At 43.7% G+C, this 15662-nt stretch overlaps 1 protein-coding gene across 2 annotated transcripts; it reads right to left on the bottom strand.

Annotated features, from left to right (window-relative positions):
• Positions 1-8169: 8169 nt before the first annotated feature.
• On the bottom strand, positions 8170-15662 carry LOC123143395 (RNA N6-adenosine-methyltransferase mettl16). Of its 2 annotated transcripts, none has more exons than XR_006470829.1 (8): positions 15223-15662; positions 11776-11981; positions 11272-11662; positions 10981-11188; positions 10380-10455; positions 10087-10209; positions 9936-9999; positions 8170-8810 (listed from the first exon to the last, which is right to left on the bottom strand). XR_006470829.1 is itself a non-coding variant. In XM_044562312.1 (8 exons), exons 1-8 carry the CDS (start codon positions 15459-15461, stop codon positions 8740-8742), a joined length of 1410 nt encoding a protein of 469 aa, XP_044418247.1. In that variant the 5' UTR covers positions 15462-15660; the 3' UTR covers positions 8170-8739. The 2 variants fall into 2 exon arrangements, 1 of the variants encoding a protein (XP_044418247.1); XM_044562312.1 differs by having other exon boundaries at positions 10348-10455; positions 15223-15660.

Below are 15662 nucleotides of genomic sequence, written 5' to 3'. Positions count from 1 at the left end.
TCTCTTCAAAATCAAACCACCGCCGTGCTCTAAAAGGATATAAGTGAAGCACTAGAGCAAATGACAAACTACTCCGAAAGATATAAGTGAAGATCAATGAGTAGTCGAATAATTATACAACTATGTGAAGACTCTCTAACATTTAAGAATTTCAGATCTTGGTATTTTATTCAAACATCAAGCAAAACAAAAGAAAATAAAATGACGCTCCAAGCAAAACACATATCATGTGGTGAATAAAAATATAGCTCCAAGTAAAGTTACCGATGAACAAAGACAAAAGAGGGGATGCCATCCGGGACATCCCCAAGCTTTGGCTTTTGGTTGTCCTTGAATATTACCTTGGGGTGCCTTGGGCATCCCCAAGCTTAGGCTCGTGCCACTCCTTATTCCATAGTCCATCAAATCTTTACCCAAAACTTGAAAACTTCACAACACAAAACTTAACAGAAAATCTCGTGAGCTCCGTTAGCGAAAGAAAACAAAACACCACTTCAAGGTACTGTAATGAACTCATTATTTATTTATATTGGTGTTAAACCTACTGTATTCCAACTTCTCTATGGTTTATAAACTATTTTACTAGCCATAGATTCATCATAATAAGCAAGCAACACAATGAAAACAGAATCTGTCAAAAACAGAACAGTCTGTAGTAATCTGTATCAAACGTATACTTATGGAACTCCAAAAATTCTAAAATAAATTGGTGGACCTGAGGAATTTGGCTAGTAATAATCTGCAAAAAGAATCAACTAAATAGCACTCTCCAGTAAAAAGTTGAAGCAAATCTCGTGAGCGCTAAAGTTTCTGTTTTTTACAGCATGATCATAAAGACTTCACCCAAGTCTTCCCAAAGGTTCTACTCCCTCCGTTCGGAATTACTTGTCTCGGAAATGGATGTATCTAGAACTAAAATACGTCTAGATACATCCACTTCTACGACAAGTAATTCCGAACGGAGGAAGTACTTGGCACAAACACTAATTAAAACACAAAACCACATCTAAACAGAAGCTAGATGGATTGTTTATTCCTAAACAGAACCAAAAAGCAAGAAACTAAAATAAAATTGGGTTGCCTCCCAACAAGCGCTAACGTTTAACGCCCCTAGCTAGGCATGATGATTTTAATTATGCTCACATAAGAGATAAGAATTGAAACATAAAAAGAGCATCATGAAGAATATGACCAGCACATTTAAGTCTAACCCACTTCCTATGCATAGGGATTTTGTGAGCAAACAATGTATGGGAACAATAATCAACTAGCATAGGAAGGCAAAACAAGAAAATCTTCAAGATTTTCAACACATAGAGAGGAAACTTGATATTATTGCAATACGTAGAAGCATATGATCCTCTCTCATAATAATTTTCAGTAGCATCATGAATGAATTCAACAATATAACCAGCACCTAAAGCATTCTTTTCATGATGCATAAGCATAGAATTTTTATTACTCTCCACATAAGCAAATCTATTCTCATCAATAGTAGTGGGAGAAAACTCAACAAAATAACTATCATTTGATTGAAAATTAAGATCAAGATGACAAGTTTCATGGTTATCATTATTCTTTATAGCATAAGTGTCATCACAATAATCATCATAGATAAGAGGCATGCTTTCATCATAGTAAATTTTCTCATCAAAACTTGAGGGACTAAACATATCATCTTCATCAAAGATAGCATCCCCAAGCTTGTGGCTTTGCATATCATTAGCATCATGGGTATTCAAATAATTCATACTAACAACATTGCAATCATGCTCATCATTCACATATTTTATGCCAAGCATTCTATGTAATTCTTCTTCTAGTATTTGAGCACAATTTTCCTTCCCATCATTTTCACGAAAGATATTAAAAAGATGAAGCGTATGAGGTAGACTCAATTCCATTTTTTTTAATTTTCTTTTATAAACTAAACTAGTGATAAAACAAGAAACAAACAGATTCGATTGCAAGATCTAAAGATATACCTTCAAGCACTCACCTCCCCGGCAACGGCGCCAGAAAAGAGCTTAGTTGACGGGGTGTGAGTGCCGCTTACCTAGCCTCCCCGGCAACGGCGCCAAAAACTGCTTGATGTCTACTACGCAACCTTCTTCTTGTAGACGTTGTTGGGCCTCCAAGTGCAGAGGTTTGTAGGACAGTAGCAAATTTCCCTCAAGTGGATGACCTAAGGTTTATCAATCCGTGGGAGGCGTAGGTTGAAGATGGTCTCTCTCAAACAACCCTGTAACCAAATAACAAAGAGTCTCTTGTGTCCCCATCACACCCAATACAATGGTAAATTGTATAGGTGCACTAATTCGGCGAAGAGATGGTGATACAAGTGCAATATGGATGGTAGATATAGGTTTTTGTAATCTGAAAATATAAAAACAGCAAGGTAGCAAGTGGTAAAAGTGAGCGTAAACGGTATTGCAATGCTAGGAAACAAGGCCTAGGGTTCATACTTTCACTAGTGCAAGTTCTCTCAACAATAATAACATAATTGGATCATATAAATATCCCTCAACATGCAACAAAGAGTCACTCCAAAGTCACTAATAGCGGAGTACAAATGAAGAGATTATGGTAGGGTACGAAACCACCTCAAAGTTATTCTTTCCGATCAATCCATTGGGCTATTCCTATAAGTGTCACAAATAGCCCTAGAGTTCGTAGTAAAATAACACCTTAAGACACACATCAACCAAAACCCTAATGTCACCTAGATACTCCAATGTCACCTCAAGTATCCGTGGGTATGATTATACGATATGCATCACACAATCTCAGATTCATCTATTCAACCAACACATAGAACCTCAAAGAGTGCCCCAAAGTTTCTACCGGAGAGTCAAGACGAAAACGTGTGCCAACCCCTATGCATAGGTTCATGGGCGGAACCCGCAAGTTGATCACCAAAACATACATCAAGTGAATCAATAGAATAACCCATTGTCACCACGGTTATCCCACGCAAGACATACATCAAGTGTTCTCAAATCATTAAAGACTCAATCAGATAAGATAACTTCAAAGGGAAAACTCAATCCATTACAAGAGAGTGGAGGGGGAGAAACATCATAAGATCCAACTATAATAGCAAAGCTCGCGATACATCAAGATCGTGCCAAATCAAGAACACGAGAGAGGGAGATCAAACACATAGCTACTGGTACATACCCTCAGCCCCGAGGGTGAACTACTCCCTCCTCATCATGGAGAGCGCCGGGATGATGAAGATGGCCGCCGGTGAGGGTTCCCCCCCTCCGGCAGGGTGCCGGAACAGGGTCCCGATTGGTTTTTGGTGGCTACATAGGCTTGCGGCGGCGGAACTCCCGATCTCTTCTGTCCTGTGGAGGTTTTAGGGTATATGGATACATATATAGGCGGAAGAAATACGTCAGGGGAGCCACGAGGGGCCCACGAGGGTGGAGGGCGCGCCCCCTGCCTCGTGCCTCCCTCGTTGCTTTCCTGACGTGCACTCCAAGTCTCCCGGGTTGCTTTCTTTCCAAAAATAACTTCTCCAGAAGGTTTCATTCCGTTTCGACTCCGTTTGATATTCCTTTTCTTCGAAACACTGAAACAAGGGGAAAAACTGGAACTGGCACTGGGCTCTGGGTTAATAGGTTAGTCCCAAAAATAATATAAAGTGCATAATAAAGCCCATAAACATCCAAAACAGATAATATAATAGCTTGGAACAATCAAAAATTATAGATACGTTGGAGACGTATCAGGGAGGCTGCGCGCCCCCCCAAGGCTTAGTCCGAATTGGACTAGGGGGAGGGGCAGCGCCCCCTCCTTCCTTCTCTTCTCTTTTCCCTTTCCTTCTCTCCTACTCCTACTACTTGGAAGGGCTCCTAGTTCTACTAGGAAAGGGGGAATCCTACTCCCGGTGGGAGTAGGACTCCCCTAGGGCGCGCCATAGAGAGGGCCGGCCCTTCGCCTCCTCCACTTCTTTATATACGAGGGAGGGGGCACCCCATAGACACAACAATTGATCATTGATCTCTTAGCCGTGTGCGGTGCCCCCCTCCACCATAATCCACCTCGGTCATGTCGTAACGATGCTTAGGCGAAGCCCTGCGTCGGTAGCATCATCATCACCGTCATCACGCCGTCGTGCTGACGGAACTCTCCCTCGAAGCTCTGCTGGATCGGAGTTCGTGGGACGTCATCGAGCTGAACGTGTGCTGAACTCGTAGGTGCCGTGCGTTCGGTACTTGGATCGGTCGGATCATGAAGATGCACGACTACATCAACCGCGTTGTTCTAACGCTTCCGCTTTCGGTCTACGAGGGTACATGGACACACTCTCCCCTCTCGTTGCTATGCATCACCATGATCTTGCGTGTGCGTAGGAAAATTTTGAAATTACTACGTTCCCGAACATCTACAAAGCTCGACTTGTTGCGAAAGGTTTTCGACAAGTTCAAGGAGTTGACTATGATTAGACCTTCTCACCCGTAGCGATGCTTAAGTCCGTCCGAATCATGTTAGCAATTACTGCATTTTATGATTATGAAATTTGGCAAATGGATGTCAAAACTGCATTCCTTAATGGATAACTTAAAGAAGAGTTGTATATGATGCAACCAGAAAGTTTTGTCGATCCAAAAGGTGCTAACAAAGTGTGCAAGCTCCAGCGATCCATTTATGGACTGGTGCAAGCATCTCAGAGTTGGAATATACGCTTTGATAGTGTGATCAAAGCATATGGTTTTATACAGACTTTTGGAGAAGCCTGTATTTACAAGAAAGTGAGTGGGAGCTCTGTAGCATTTCTGATATTATATGTGGATGACATATTGTTGATCGGAAATGATACGGAATTTCTGGATAGCATAAAAGGATAATTGAATAAGAATTTTTCAATGAAAGACCTCGGTGAAGCCGCTTATATATTGGGCATCAAGATCTATAGAGATAGATCAAGACGCTTAATTGGACTTTCACAAAGCACATACCTTGATAAAGTTTTGAAGAAGTTCAAAATGGATCAAGCAAAGAAAGGGTTCTTGCCTGTGTTACAAGGTGTGAAGTTGAGTCAGACTCAATGCCCGACCACTTCAGAAGATAGAGAGAAAATGAAAGTCATTCCCTATGCTTCAGCCATAGGTTCTATCATGTATGCAATGTTGTGTACCAGACCTGATGTGTGCCTTGCTATTAGTTTAGCAGGGAGGTACCAAAGTAATCCAGGAGTGGATCACTGGACAGCGATCAAGAACATCCTGAAATACCTGAAAAGGACTAAGGATATGTTTCTCATTTATGGATTTGATAAAGAGCTTGTCGTAAATGGATACGTCGATGCAAGCTTTGACACTGATCCGGATGACTCTAAGTCACAAACCGGGTACGTATTTATATTGAATGGTGGAGCTGTCAGTTGGTGCAGTTGTAAACAGAGCGTCGTGGCGGGATCTACGTGTGAAGCGGAGTACATAGCTGCTTCGGAAGCAGCAAATGAAGGAGTCTGGATAAAGGAGTTCATATCTGATCTAGGTGTCATACCTAGTGCATCGGGTCCAATGAGAATCTTTTGTGACAATACTGGTGCAATTGCCTTGGCAAAGGAATCCAGATTTCACAAGAGAACCAAGCACATCAAGAGACGCTTCAATTCCATCCGTGATCAAGTCAAGGAGGGAGACATAGAGATTTGCAAGATACATAGGGATCTGAATGTTGCAGACCCGTTGACTAAGCCTCTCTCACGAGCAAAACATGATCAGCACCAAGACTCCATGGGTGTTAGAATCATTACTATGTAATCTAGATTATTGACTCTAGTGCAAGTGGGAGACTGAAGGAAATATGCCCTAGAGGCAATAATAAAATTGTTATTTATATTTCCTTATATCATGATAAATGTTTATTATTCATGGTAGAATTGTATTAATCGGAAACTTAGTACATGTGTGAATACATAGACAAACAGAGTGTCCCTAGTATGCCTCTACTAGACTAGCTCGTTAATCAAAGATGGTAAGTTTCCTAACCATAGACATGTGTTGTCATTTGATGAACGGGATCACATCATTAGAGAATGATGTGATGGACTAGACCCATCCGTTAGCTTAGCACTATGATCGTTTAGTTTATTGCTATTGCTTTCTTCATGACTTATACATGTTCCTATGACTATGAGATTATGCAACTTCCGAATATCGGAGGAACACTTTGTGTGCTATCAAACGTCACAATGTAACTGGGTGACTATAAAGATGCTCTACAGGTGTCTCCGATGGTGTTTGTTGAGTTGCATAGATCGAGATTAGGATTTGTCACTCCGATTGTCGAAGAGGTATCTCTGGGCCCTCTCGGTAATGCACATCACTATAAGCCTTGCAAGCAATGTGACTAATGAGTTAGTTGCGGGATGATGCATTACGGAATGAGTAAAGAGACTTGCCGGTAACGAGATTGAACTAGGTATGATGATACCGACGATCGAATCTCGGACAAGTAACATACCGATGACAAAGGGAACAACGTATGTTGTTGTGCGGTTTGACCGATAAAGATCTTCATAGAATATGTAGGAGCCAATATGAGCATCCAGGTTCCGCTATTGGTTATTGACCGGAGATGTGTCTCGGTCATGTCTACATAGTTCTCGAACCCCTAGGGTCCGCACGCTTAACGTTCGATGATGATTTGTATTATGAGTTTATGTGATTTGATGACCGGAGGTTGTTCGGAGTCCCGGATGAGATCATGGACATGACGAGGAGTCTCAAAATGGTTGAGACATAAAGGTTGATATATTGGACCATGTTATTCGGACACCGAAAATGTTTCGGATGGTTTCGGGTAAAACCGGAGTGCCGGAGGGGTTACCGGAAACCCCCGGGGGAACTAATGGGCCACCATGGGCCCTATTGGAGAGAGAGGAGGGAAGCCAAGGCAGCCCCCCCCCCCCCCCCCCGAGTCCGAATAGGACAAGGGAAGGGGTGCAGCGCCCCCCTTTCCTACTCCCTCTCCCTCTCCTTCCTCCCCCCCTCCTCTCCCTCTTGGTGGAATCCTACTAGGACTTGGAGTCCTAGTAGGACTCCACTCCTTGGGCGCGCCCCCTAGGGTCGGCCGGCCTCCTCCTCCCCTCCTTTATATACGGGGGAGGGGGCACCCCATAGACACACCAGTTGATCTTTTAGCCGTGTGCAGTGGCCCCCTCCACAGAAACACACCTCGGTTATATCATTGTAGTGCTTAGGAGAAGCCCTGCGCCGGTAACTTCATCACCGTCACCACACCGTCGTGCTGACGAAACTCTCCCTCGGCCTCAACTAGATCAAGAGTTTGATGGACGTCACCGAGCTGAACGTGTGCAGATCGCGGAGGTGCCGTGCGTTCGGTACTTGGATCGGTTGGATCGCGAAGATGTTCGACTACATCAACCGCGTTACTAAACGCTTCTGTTTTCGGTCTACAAGGGTACGTGGACACATTCTCCCCGCTTGTTGCTATACATCTGTTTTTTCTTTTAAACGAAAGGGATCTGGATGACAGAAATCTTCTCAATTTCCTTTTAGGTGGAGTACTACTAAATTTTGCCATATTAGTTTCGTTTTTAACCACGTATGACTACTTGTAGATATCGGTAGAAGAGAATCGGCCGTGACAGCTTTGAAATCTTTTACCAAAAGGTACGAGGCCATGGAAAAATACGGCAGGCCGCTAGAAGAGTCACCATGGCGCACGACGGCTTTGACTGCAATGTGACAAAGGAGTGGTCATGACAGTCATGGGGTTCGTTGCAAAGTTGAATTCGGCTACGTACGCTGTCAGAATTTTTGTGTTGCCTTCAATAAATAAACCCATAAAAATTGGGTCCTCTGCAGGAAAGCTTTCTCCATGTAGGCTCGACGCTACAACGCTGCCTACCCAGTAGTTTCATACCCTCTCCCTCCGTTTTATAATGTAAGTCTTGTATAAGTTTATTTAAAACTTAAGCTTTGCAAATTTTAATTAAGTTTATAGAGAATACTGTTTATATTTACAATATTAAAAATATTAAATATGAAACTACATCTTATGATGAACCTAATGATATACATTTGGTTCTACACGTAAATGTTTTTCTCCACAAATTTAACCAAAGTTTGTGAAATTTAACTTTTTAAAATATTTATATGCACTACATTATGAAACAAAGGGAGTACGTACTGCAGTAGATAAAGCTATATTGCTGTAGATTTTGATACTACTTCATCCGTCCCATAATATAAGAACGTTTTTGACACTAATGTATTATGGCACGGAGGGAGTACAAGATAGAAAAAACAACAGACGCGGCGCATCTCCAAAAGCATGACGGACGCCGACACACACGCCCACGCCAACAAAAGAGAGAGGTTCGTTTCTCGTGTGTGCAGAATCTGGAAAAGAGCAAAGGCAAGGTTCCGTTCTCGAACGGGCGGGCGTCGTCGACGCCGCCGGAGTCGCTTTCGAGATTCGGACGAGCAACGGGGCGCCATGACAGCAACACAACATGCTGGTAAGCATCGTCGCAAAAGATGGAATTGGAATCCGGTGTAGTGCAGGCCGCCTTCGGTGACGGCTTTGCTCGTGGCTGCCACCGGCCGTTGCTGTCAGTCTCGTGATGCCCACGCTTCACATTTCTTGGCGTTGAAAAGAGTTCAAGCCAGCAGAGGTTACAATAATAGCCTGATCCGTTTGTTCATGATGGAGCTTCTGATGGTGGATGGATGGTCTTGACTCTTGACTCTTGAGCTACCGGTCCTTGCTGACGAACTCCGTCTTCAGCGTCTCCTCCAGCTGGGAGAACAATGATGTGAAAGTGCCTGCAGAGAGAATAACCGGTGGTTCAGTGTCGTCAATTTTCACCACAAGAAAATCGTTGGACCTTTAGTCCGTCGCCAGCAAACCAGAGAAGCTATCGGTGCAATATGTATGACAGTTTATCATAAGAATGTGCTGTTTGCTCGTGCTCGCAGCTGGAGTCACCGCTATATTTGGATTCCGGAGATCATGATTGGTGCAGGAATGAGAAAAATGAAATGCAGGTGCACCAGGAAGCACCGTGTAACCTATGCTGGCTTCATGCGACCTGAATATGACAAGTGGCATCTTATTCACCTCTGAGATCAGATCATCTACATGTTCAAGGTATTCCTGAACATTGTCAATGGCAAAGGCGGTCAATGACCAAGAAAGCACCTCCAAAACCAACACGCCATGCATATGATCCGGATCTACAGGCTCTGCCTCCTGCAGACCAGCCGCCCAACCTCTCCCAATGGTCACTAGCACGTCCAATTGTCATCTATCATGTCTCCATGGTGCCTTTACCCACTACCAGCTGTCCAGAGCCAGCTACGCATCAGTACCACTGCTACTGGATAGACAGCTACTGCCAGGACCGTGCCATCGCTACAGGAAGCAACATAACTTTGCAAAGTAGCACATGCTAATGCTACAGCATTTTCCATGTCAGACTGTCACTTTGGTAGTTTGTTTGTTTTGTGCTTCGTGGGGTGTTTGCCCAGAAACTCCACACTACTCGGTAAATATCTTGGCTTTTGTGGTTAACTTGTATCCAGAACTTTCTCTCCGTTGTAATAAAATAGGATCTAGGCTCGCCCTTATGGGGAAAGTGGTAAAAACTGAAACATAAAACTACTACTCTCTCTGTAAACAAATACTCCCTCCGTCTCAAAATAAGTGACTCAACTTTGTACTAGCTTTAGTACAAAGTTAGTACAAACTCGAGTCACTTATTTCGGGACGGAGGGAGTATATGACGTTTTAGGTCACTACTTTACTGACCTAAAACGTCTTATATTCCTTTACAGAGGGAATATAAGGTAAAGAAAATATAAGCATGCCATGTATTGAAGCAAACCAAAAAGGTGTCTGCAAGTTTTTCTGAGAAAAGTGATATTTTTCACATAAAGAACAAAGGGTACCTGACAGTGACTTGTTCAATAATGAACCTTTGATTAACAGTGTGCCAGGCATCTGCTCGAACACCTATGTAGAAGAAAATTTATAAATTGTTTGTCAGGCAAAGTAGATATAGGTAGCACATGAGTAGTATACAATATGTTATCAACATACCGAAATACGGAAGGATGCTCCTGTAACAGTGCTATGCACCTTTGTAGAGTCATCTTCAACAGAACCAGGAAGGTCATCACCATCCAATGTTGCAGCCTGAGTCTGCTCATCTGACAATGTAACCTAAACAGATATTTCATACAACGGTTAGCAAGAGATTGACATACTAAGACTTCACTTAAGAAAATGACATATCAGTGTGGGTCTCTGTCCTGATGTTATATAGAAAACGAATAGGTGGAAGATTAATAGGATTCTTACGTCAATAGAAAATGACAGAGAATCGGTTTTACATGATAGATTAGATGCACAGAAAAAGGTCTCAGCTGACTTCAACACCTGAAACGCACCATTTCCACGTCGGAGACCCTGAAATTCATTATGCAGAGCGTACGTTAAAACACAAAAGCTAAAGAGAAACTTAGTACTAGCAGACTAGCGATAACAAGAACTAAAACATAACTATAAGTTATTCTGTAAAGAATAGGAAAAAAGACCGATAGATTTTATGTTAGGCTAGCCAACAGTTTTAATTCAACCTTACTTCAAGGTCAACAAGGACGAAGAAATGTTACAAACAGCGATGAGAATGAGATGTACTACTCCCTCCGTCCCATAATATAAGAGCGTTTTTGACAGTACGTTAGTGTCAAAAACGCTCTTATATTATGGGATGGAGGGAGTAACATTTAAGGCACACAAATTAATGCTATCTGTGATGCAGAGATCACACTCATGAGAACTAGACAAGATAGTTGTCTCAAAGATTAAGTATCTCATTGGAGAACAGTAACCTTTATGATAGAGACCACTAAAACCTAAGTTATAGCAAACTGCACTTAGGAGCTATAAGCGACAAAGGTGCATGATCAAGGAAGGTGACATGATGCCCACCTGAAGCATGAAAGAATGGTGGACTTTTCCTGGTGTACTGGATCTTATAACATTTTTTCTCGGAGCAATGAACGACCATGCAAGGCCCCATCTTGCTGTTTGTCCTTGCACGAACTCAGTAGTTTTCACAACTGAGGCCCCAGCTTCACGGACTTTGGATACTAATAGTTTTAGATTTGCTTTTCTGCCAACCATCGACGTAAACCACCTATAAAATTTCAAATAAATCATGAATAACAGAAAAGAAAATGACGTAATACTATGACCGCTGTAACATCAGATATGAATCACCTGAAAGAGTTCTTAAAGGAAACACTGTCTTCAATTATATGTGTTATAAAGGCTTGCTCGCCACCAGGGCAAGCCATCTCTTCAGCAGTTCCAGCACAAGATGTTTTTGGGTTAAGGCCAGCTTCCTCCATACTCTCAAAGAAAGGTGGATTGCACATACAGAAGTCAAAGCTCTCACTATCCTTCACAACACCCACAAAAATAGGTGCTATTGACCTCACCACACTGTCCACTGGCTCTGAAGTGTTCTCCCTGACTGCTTCCTCAGCAACTGTTTCAGACTTCGAAGAGCAGGGTGCTTCATTTGCGTTTCTGATTTCAATTAGACCTGCTAGATGTGGGTTGCTCTCCACATTCCTCTTAGCCCATTCAAGAGCAACATCAGTCACATCTACAAACAAAAATCCAACTGAGCATGGATCCTTCTAATTTAGCTTAGCAGGTCACTAAGGGATTCCTAGTTTATGCTTCACGAAACTTCTAGTGCACAGGATAAAAGCATACCAGATCCAACGAAGCTCCAGCCCAGTAATGATGCTCCGAGGAGAGGGTAGATGCAATTGGCACCCGTGCCTATGTCAAAACCCCTCACTGTCTCACTTGACTTGGATATTCGTGGTATGAGATCGGAAGAGAGAAGATCCTCAATCCAATGGATGTAGTTGGATCTGTTAGGAACAGTAGGACAAAGCTGTCCGTCCGGAATCCACCTGACAGTAGCAACAACATATATCATGCTCACATATTAAAATGTGATATTGCCCACTAACCTTAGTTCATGAAAATTAGAAAAGAACACATGAGTTCCTTCAAAACAGAACAAGTTTCATGGAATATAAGCTTCAATATTTTTTGAAAATCAAGTGACTCTTATGGTTAGCAAAAGTGGGAGCTGCCAGTTTTGCTAAACAGTAATTCTATTTGAACTTTGGTTATACAAATTTCATGCAGCAAACAATTTACACATGGAAACAACATGTAAATTATTTACTGAAATGTCTTAACAGAAATGGTAAGTGGATCGATTTGGCACAGCGCCACGAAAATACAACCTGTTGTATAGCGAGACCAAAGTGAGAGTAAAGACATCTAGTTATGGCATTTGATGTGCACGTTGAGCACCATTCTTTACATGGACTACTCTCTGCATAAGTTCCCGGTGGAAGTGCTCATGAAGCTGAACAATAATGCAATGAGCAGCATATACTTCCTTTGAAGATCCTTTTCGGCAGTTTGTTGTTCTAACAAAACGGCTTCGTTATCTGTTTGCTATTATTACTATGCAAGCACCGCAGCAAGATAGATCAAATGATCTCGTGGAGATTACGAAATGTTGTCTTAATATACAGCACTAATATGTACACAAAAACTTGATAAGCTTCAAGCCCTGAAGACTGAAGTCACTTCAGAACTTCCATTCCAAGAGCGGCATGAGCAACTCATAAAACGATAAGTATCTCTACTCCTATAAAAACCTGAGTTGGTGGTGATGGTGTGTCTGCCATCCAACCATTTCGGCCGTCCGATCTACATCTAACGCATACGAATCAGTTGCGACACTTTTTACAGAAAGGCCCCTGCCACTCCAGTCTCTCCCAATCTGGAACCCCATCGTGGCTTCGTCTCTCCCGATCTGGAACCCTCTCGTGGCTTCATCTCTCCCCATCCCCTCCGGCCAGCCATGGAACCCCGGTCTGCCGCGGTGGCCGGCGCCGGCGTAGTCTGCCCCAGTGACTCGCATGTCTCCTCTCTGCCTCTGCAGCCCCTCGCTCACCCCCCCCCCCCCCCCCCCAATCCGGGCCATCCCGTCTCCTTTCAGCATTGTAAAAGGAGCACGAGGTCAAAGGGGGGCAAGCGCTGAGCGGCTGGAGGCTGATGCCTGACGGGACACCATGCACTAGGGACAATCTCTGCTCGTTTTCCACCAGGTGCTACCTCAAACTAACGCCTACTCTGAGCCCACATTCGCTAGCTACAGCCGTGGCCAACCATTGCCCACAATGGCTTAGGCTGATGCCTGATGGGACACCATGCTTAGACGAGGAGTGCACGCCGTGGAAGTAATCTGTTCTACGGTTCCACCCTGAACGGCAGCAGGCTTCCGAGATATTCGCCTATCGAGGTAAATATTGTTCTGCTTCTTCGATGTTACTTGATGCATGCTAGGTGCTTGACAAAATGACAGAGTGTGTATATCGTCATACACGTATTTAGTATTAGCCATTCAGTTGGTAGATGCAGCTTCTTGGAACTGTTGAAAATTGGCCTCCGGTGAAGAATAACAGTGCGCTGAATATCTCAACTATGTATCAGGTACCACACATGTTTTGTCTGTCCATTTCTATGCCATTATTTTTCTTCTGGCTTTGGTTGCTTTGTTAGTGAATGGGCGGTGAGGGGTTTACTCTTGCTTCTAAATTTTAGTTCAAATCATGACCTGAAGTTTGGACATTTCACAAACTTGTTTTTAGTTTGCATCCAATGATTCCGAATATGAAGTTTCTGAACCTAATTAAGTGTTTGCATCTTAAAATACACCCACCTTAGTTTTTAAATTGCAGTGAAAAAATTATAAAATACATGTTGCACATTGAGTGTTGGAAATTAAAGTGAAGGTATTGACTTACATTTTAAATACTTGACATACTTTCCGTGAACTTGCATTGACTTTATAGATTCTAATTTTTGTTATTATTTTGGAAAGTCTTATTACTTCAGGTCTTGAATCCCTACATGGTGATCCTATCCTGGTAAACAAGTACTTAAGAACAATTTTTGGCCAATGTTAACTTTTTTTGGCTCATGGTTCAACATGTTTCCAAATCAGATATGGAAGACAAGTACTCCAGCCGCTGATGAAAGTGGCCCAGAAGCACACATAATGACGGACGTGGTTTTGATTTATAGAGCATTTGAGGATCAAATGAGATGAAGATTCAGTTCTCTAATTTCTGTTTTGGTTCAGTTTTTTCATCATTTCTACTCAAGGTGGCGAAGGGTTTCCTTGTGATCGGCGCGGCACCAATCTTCTGGGTGTTATGGAAGACCAAGAATAAATCCTGCTTTAAATGTGTTCGTCCTGGAGATCCAACCACTGTAGTTTTTTATGTTTGTCAGTTCTTAACATCTTGGGCAACCTTTGCAGAAAGGGGCTCTTTAAGGACTGTTGCGACAGCGATCCGGTAAGCTGGCGATGGTGGTGTAGGAAGTGTATGGGCGTCGACATAGCTGGAACCAATAAATTGTCGTCCTCCTTTTTGTGCCCTCCTGTGTTAGCCTATTTGGGATTCTATGTCCAATTTCTTTTTTCTCTGTATGAGAGTTGGCTGTAGTTCGTCAATTACTGGTCGACGATGCTGATGCTCATGTTACAAGGATATGATGTAAGGAGTAGTTGTTTATGCTTTTGTGTTCTGTTTGGGTGGCTTATACCTGGCCCGTACGCTGGTGTGTGTGCATGTGTATACTGGAATGATTTCAGCAACGATATTGGGCATGTAAGCTACTTTTCTTGGAAAAAAAAGTGCAACTACATGGCAAACATGACAGATGTGAAGATTTTACTGAAGAGAAAGTTGTGCAAATTCTTATTTTGGGGGAAATTTCACTCAAATGCGTGTAAGCTTGGGAACAAAATTGAATATCCGAAGAAAGATATCGATATTTATTACACAAAGGATGACCCGACACATGTCAATTTGAGCACACTACATAGTAAAATAAACTATTTTTTGATGTTCCGTGCAACGCACGGGCATCTTACTAGTGTCACATTACAGGTGAGTTTGATGCCACAATTAGCTGAATTCAGGAGATTCTCCACCAGCACGGCAGAGAGATAAGCGGCTCAGCCGAGCAGGAACAATCGGGAATGGAGCAGCGCAGAATGCATCTTAGGGTTTGAGGGGAAGGGGGCGGGAGGAGGAGGTGAGCAGAGCAGGTTGCACGGACCAGTTGACGCCGTGGTCGTGGAGGAGGAGGACGCGCGTGAGCTCCCGCGTGGCGGCGAAGTCGGTGAAGTCAACGGACGCGCGGCCCCCGCCGGACACGGTGACGAAGGGGGCGAAGGAGGGGTAGAGCGACGCCAGCGCCGCGAAGTCCGGCGCCGCGGCGGCGTAGCGGTTGCGCGGGTGCATCACCGGCGGCGCGTCCGAGCCGTCGCGCCGGCGCCGCTTCCTCCCGCCGCCCATCTTGCGGTGCTTCGTAGGCGGGCGCAGCGGGGGAGCTGGGGACCGAGGGGAGAGCGCCGGGGCGGCTGGAGCGAGGGGCGGCCAGCGGCGAGGCACGACTCCGGAAGGAACGCCGTCAGCTCGCCGCGTGGGCCTGCCTTGGGCCTTTGGGTATCTCTTTTCCGCCAGATTGGAGCGGATCAGCGGAACCGGCTCCTCTCT

This window comes from Triticum aestivum, chromosome 6D, assembly GCF_018294505.1.
Source record: "Triticum aestivum cultivar Chinese Spring chromosome 6D, IWGSC CS RefSeq v2.1, whole genome shotgun sequence".
In the NCBI taxonomy this organism is placed as follows: Eukaryota; Viridiplantae; Streptophyta; class Magnoliopsida; order Poales; family Poaceae; genus Triticum; species Triticum aestivum.
The sequence above is the reverse complement of the archived record's forward strand: the minus strand, read 5'-3'. Positions and strand labels throughout refer to the sequence as shown.

Excerpts from the sequence above, each read along its gene's own strand:
- LOC123143395 (XM_044562312.1), bottom strand. The coding sequence starts at position 15,461 with ATGGGCGGCGGGAGGAAGCGGCGCCGGCGCGACGGCTCGGACGCGCCG. Across the intron at positions 11,189-11,271 it reads TCCTTTAAGAACTCTTTCAG|GTGGTTTACGTCGATGGTTG; the intron begins GTGATTCATATC and ends GAAATTTTATAG. Across the intron at positions 10,000-10,086 it reads GAGCATCCTTCCGTATTTCG|GTGTTCGAGCAGATGCCTGG; the intron begins GTATGTTGATAA and ends TCTTCTACATAG.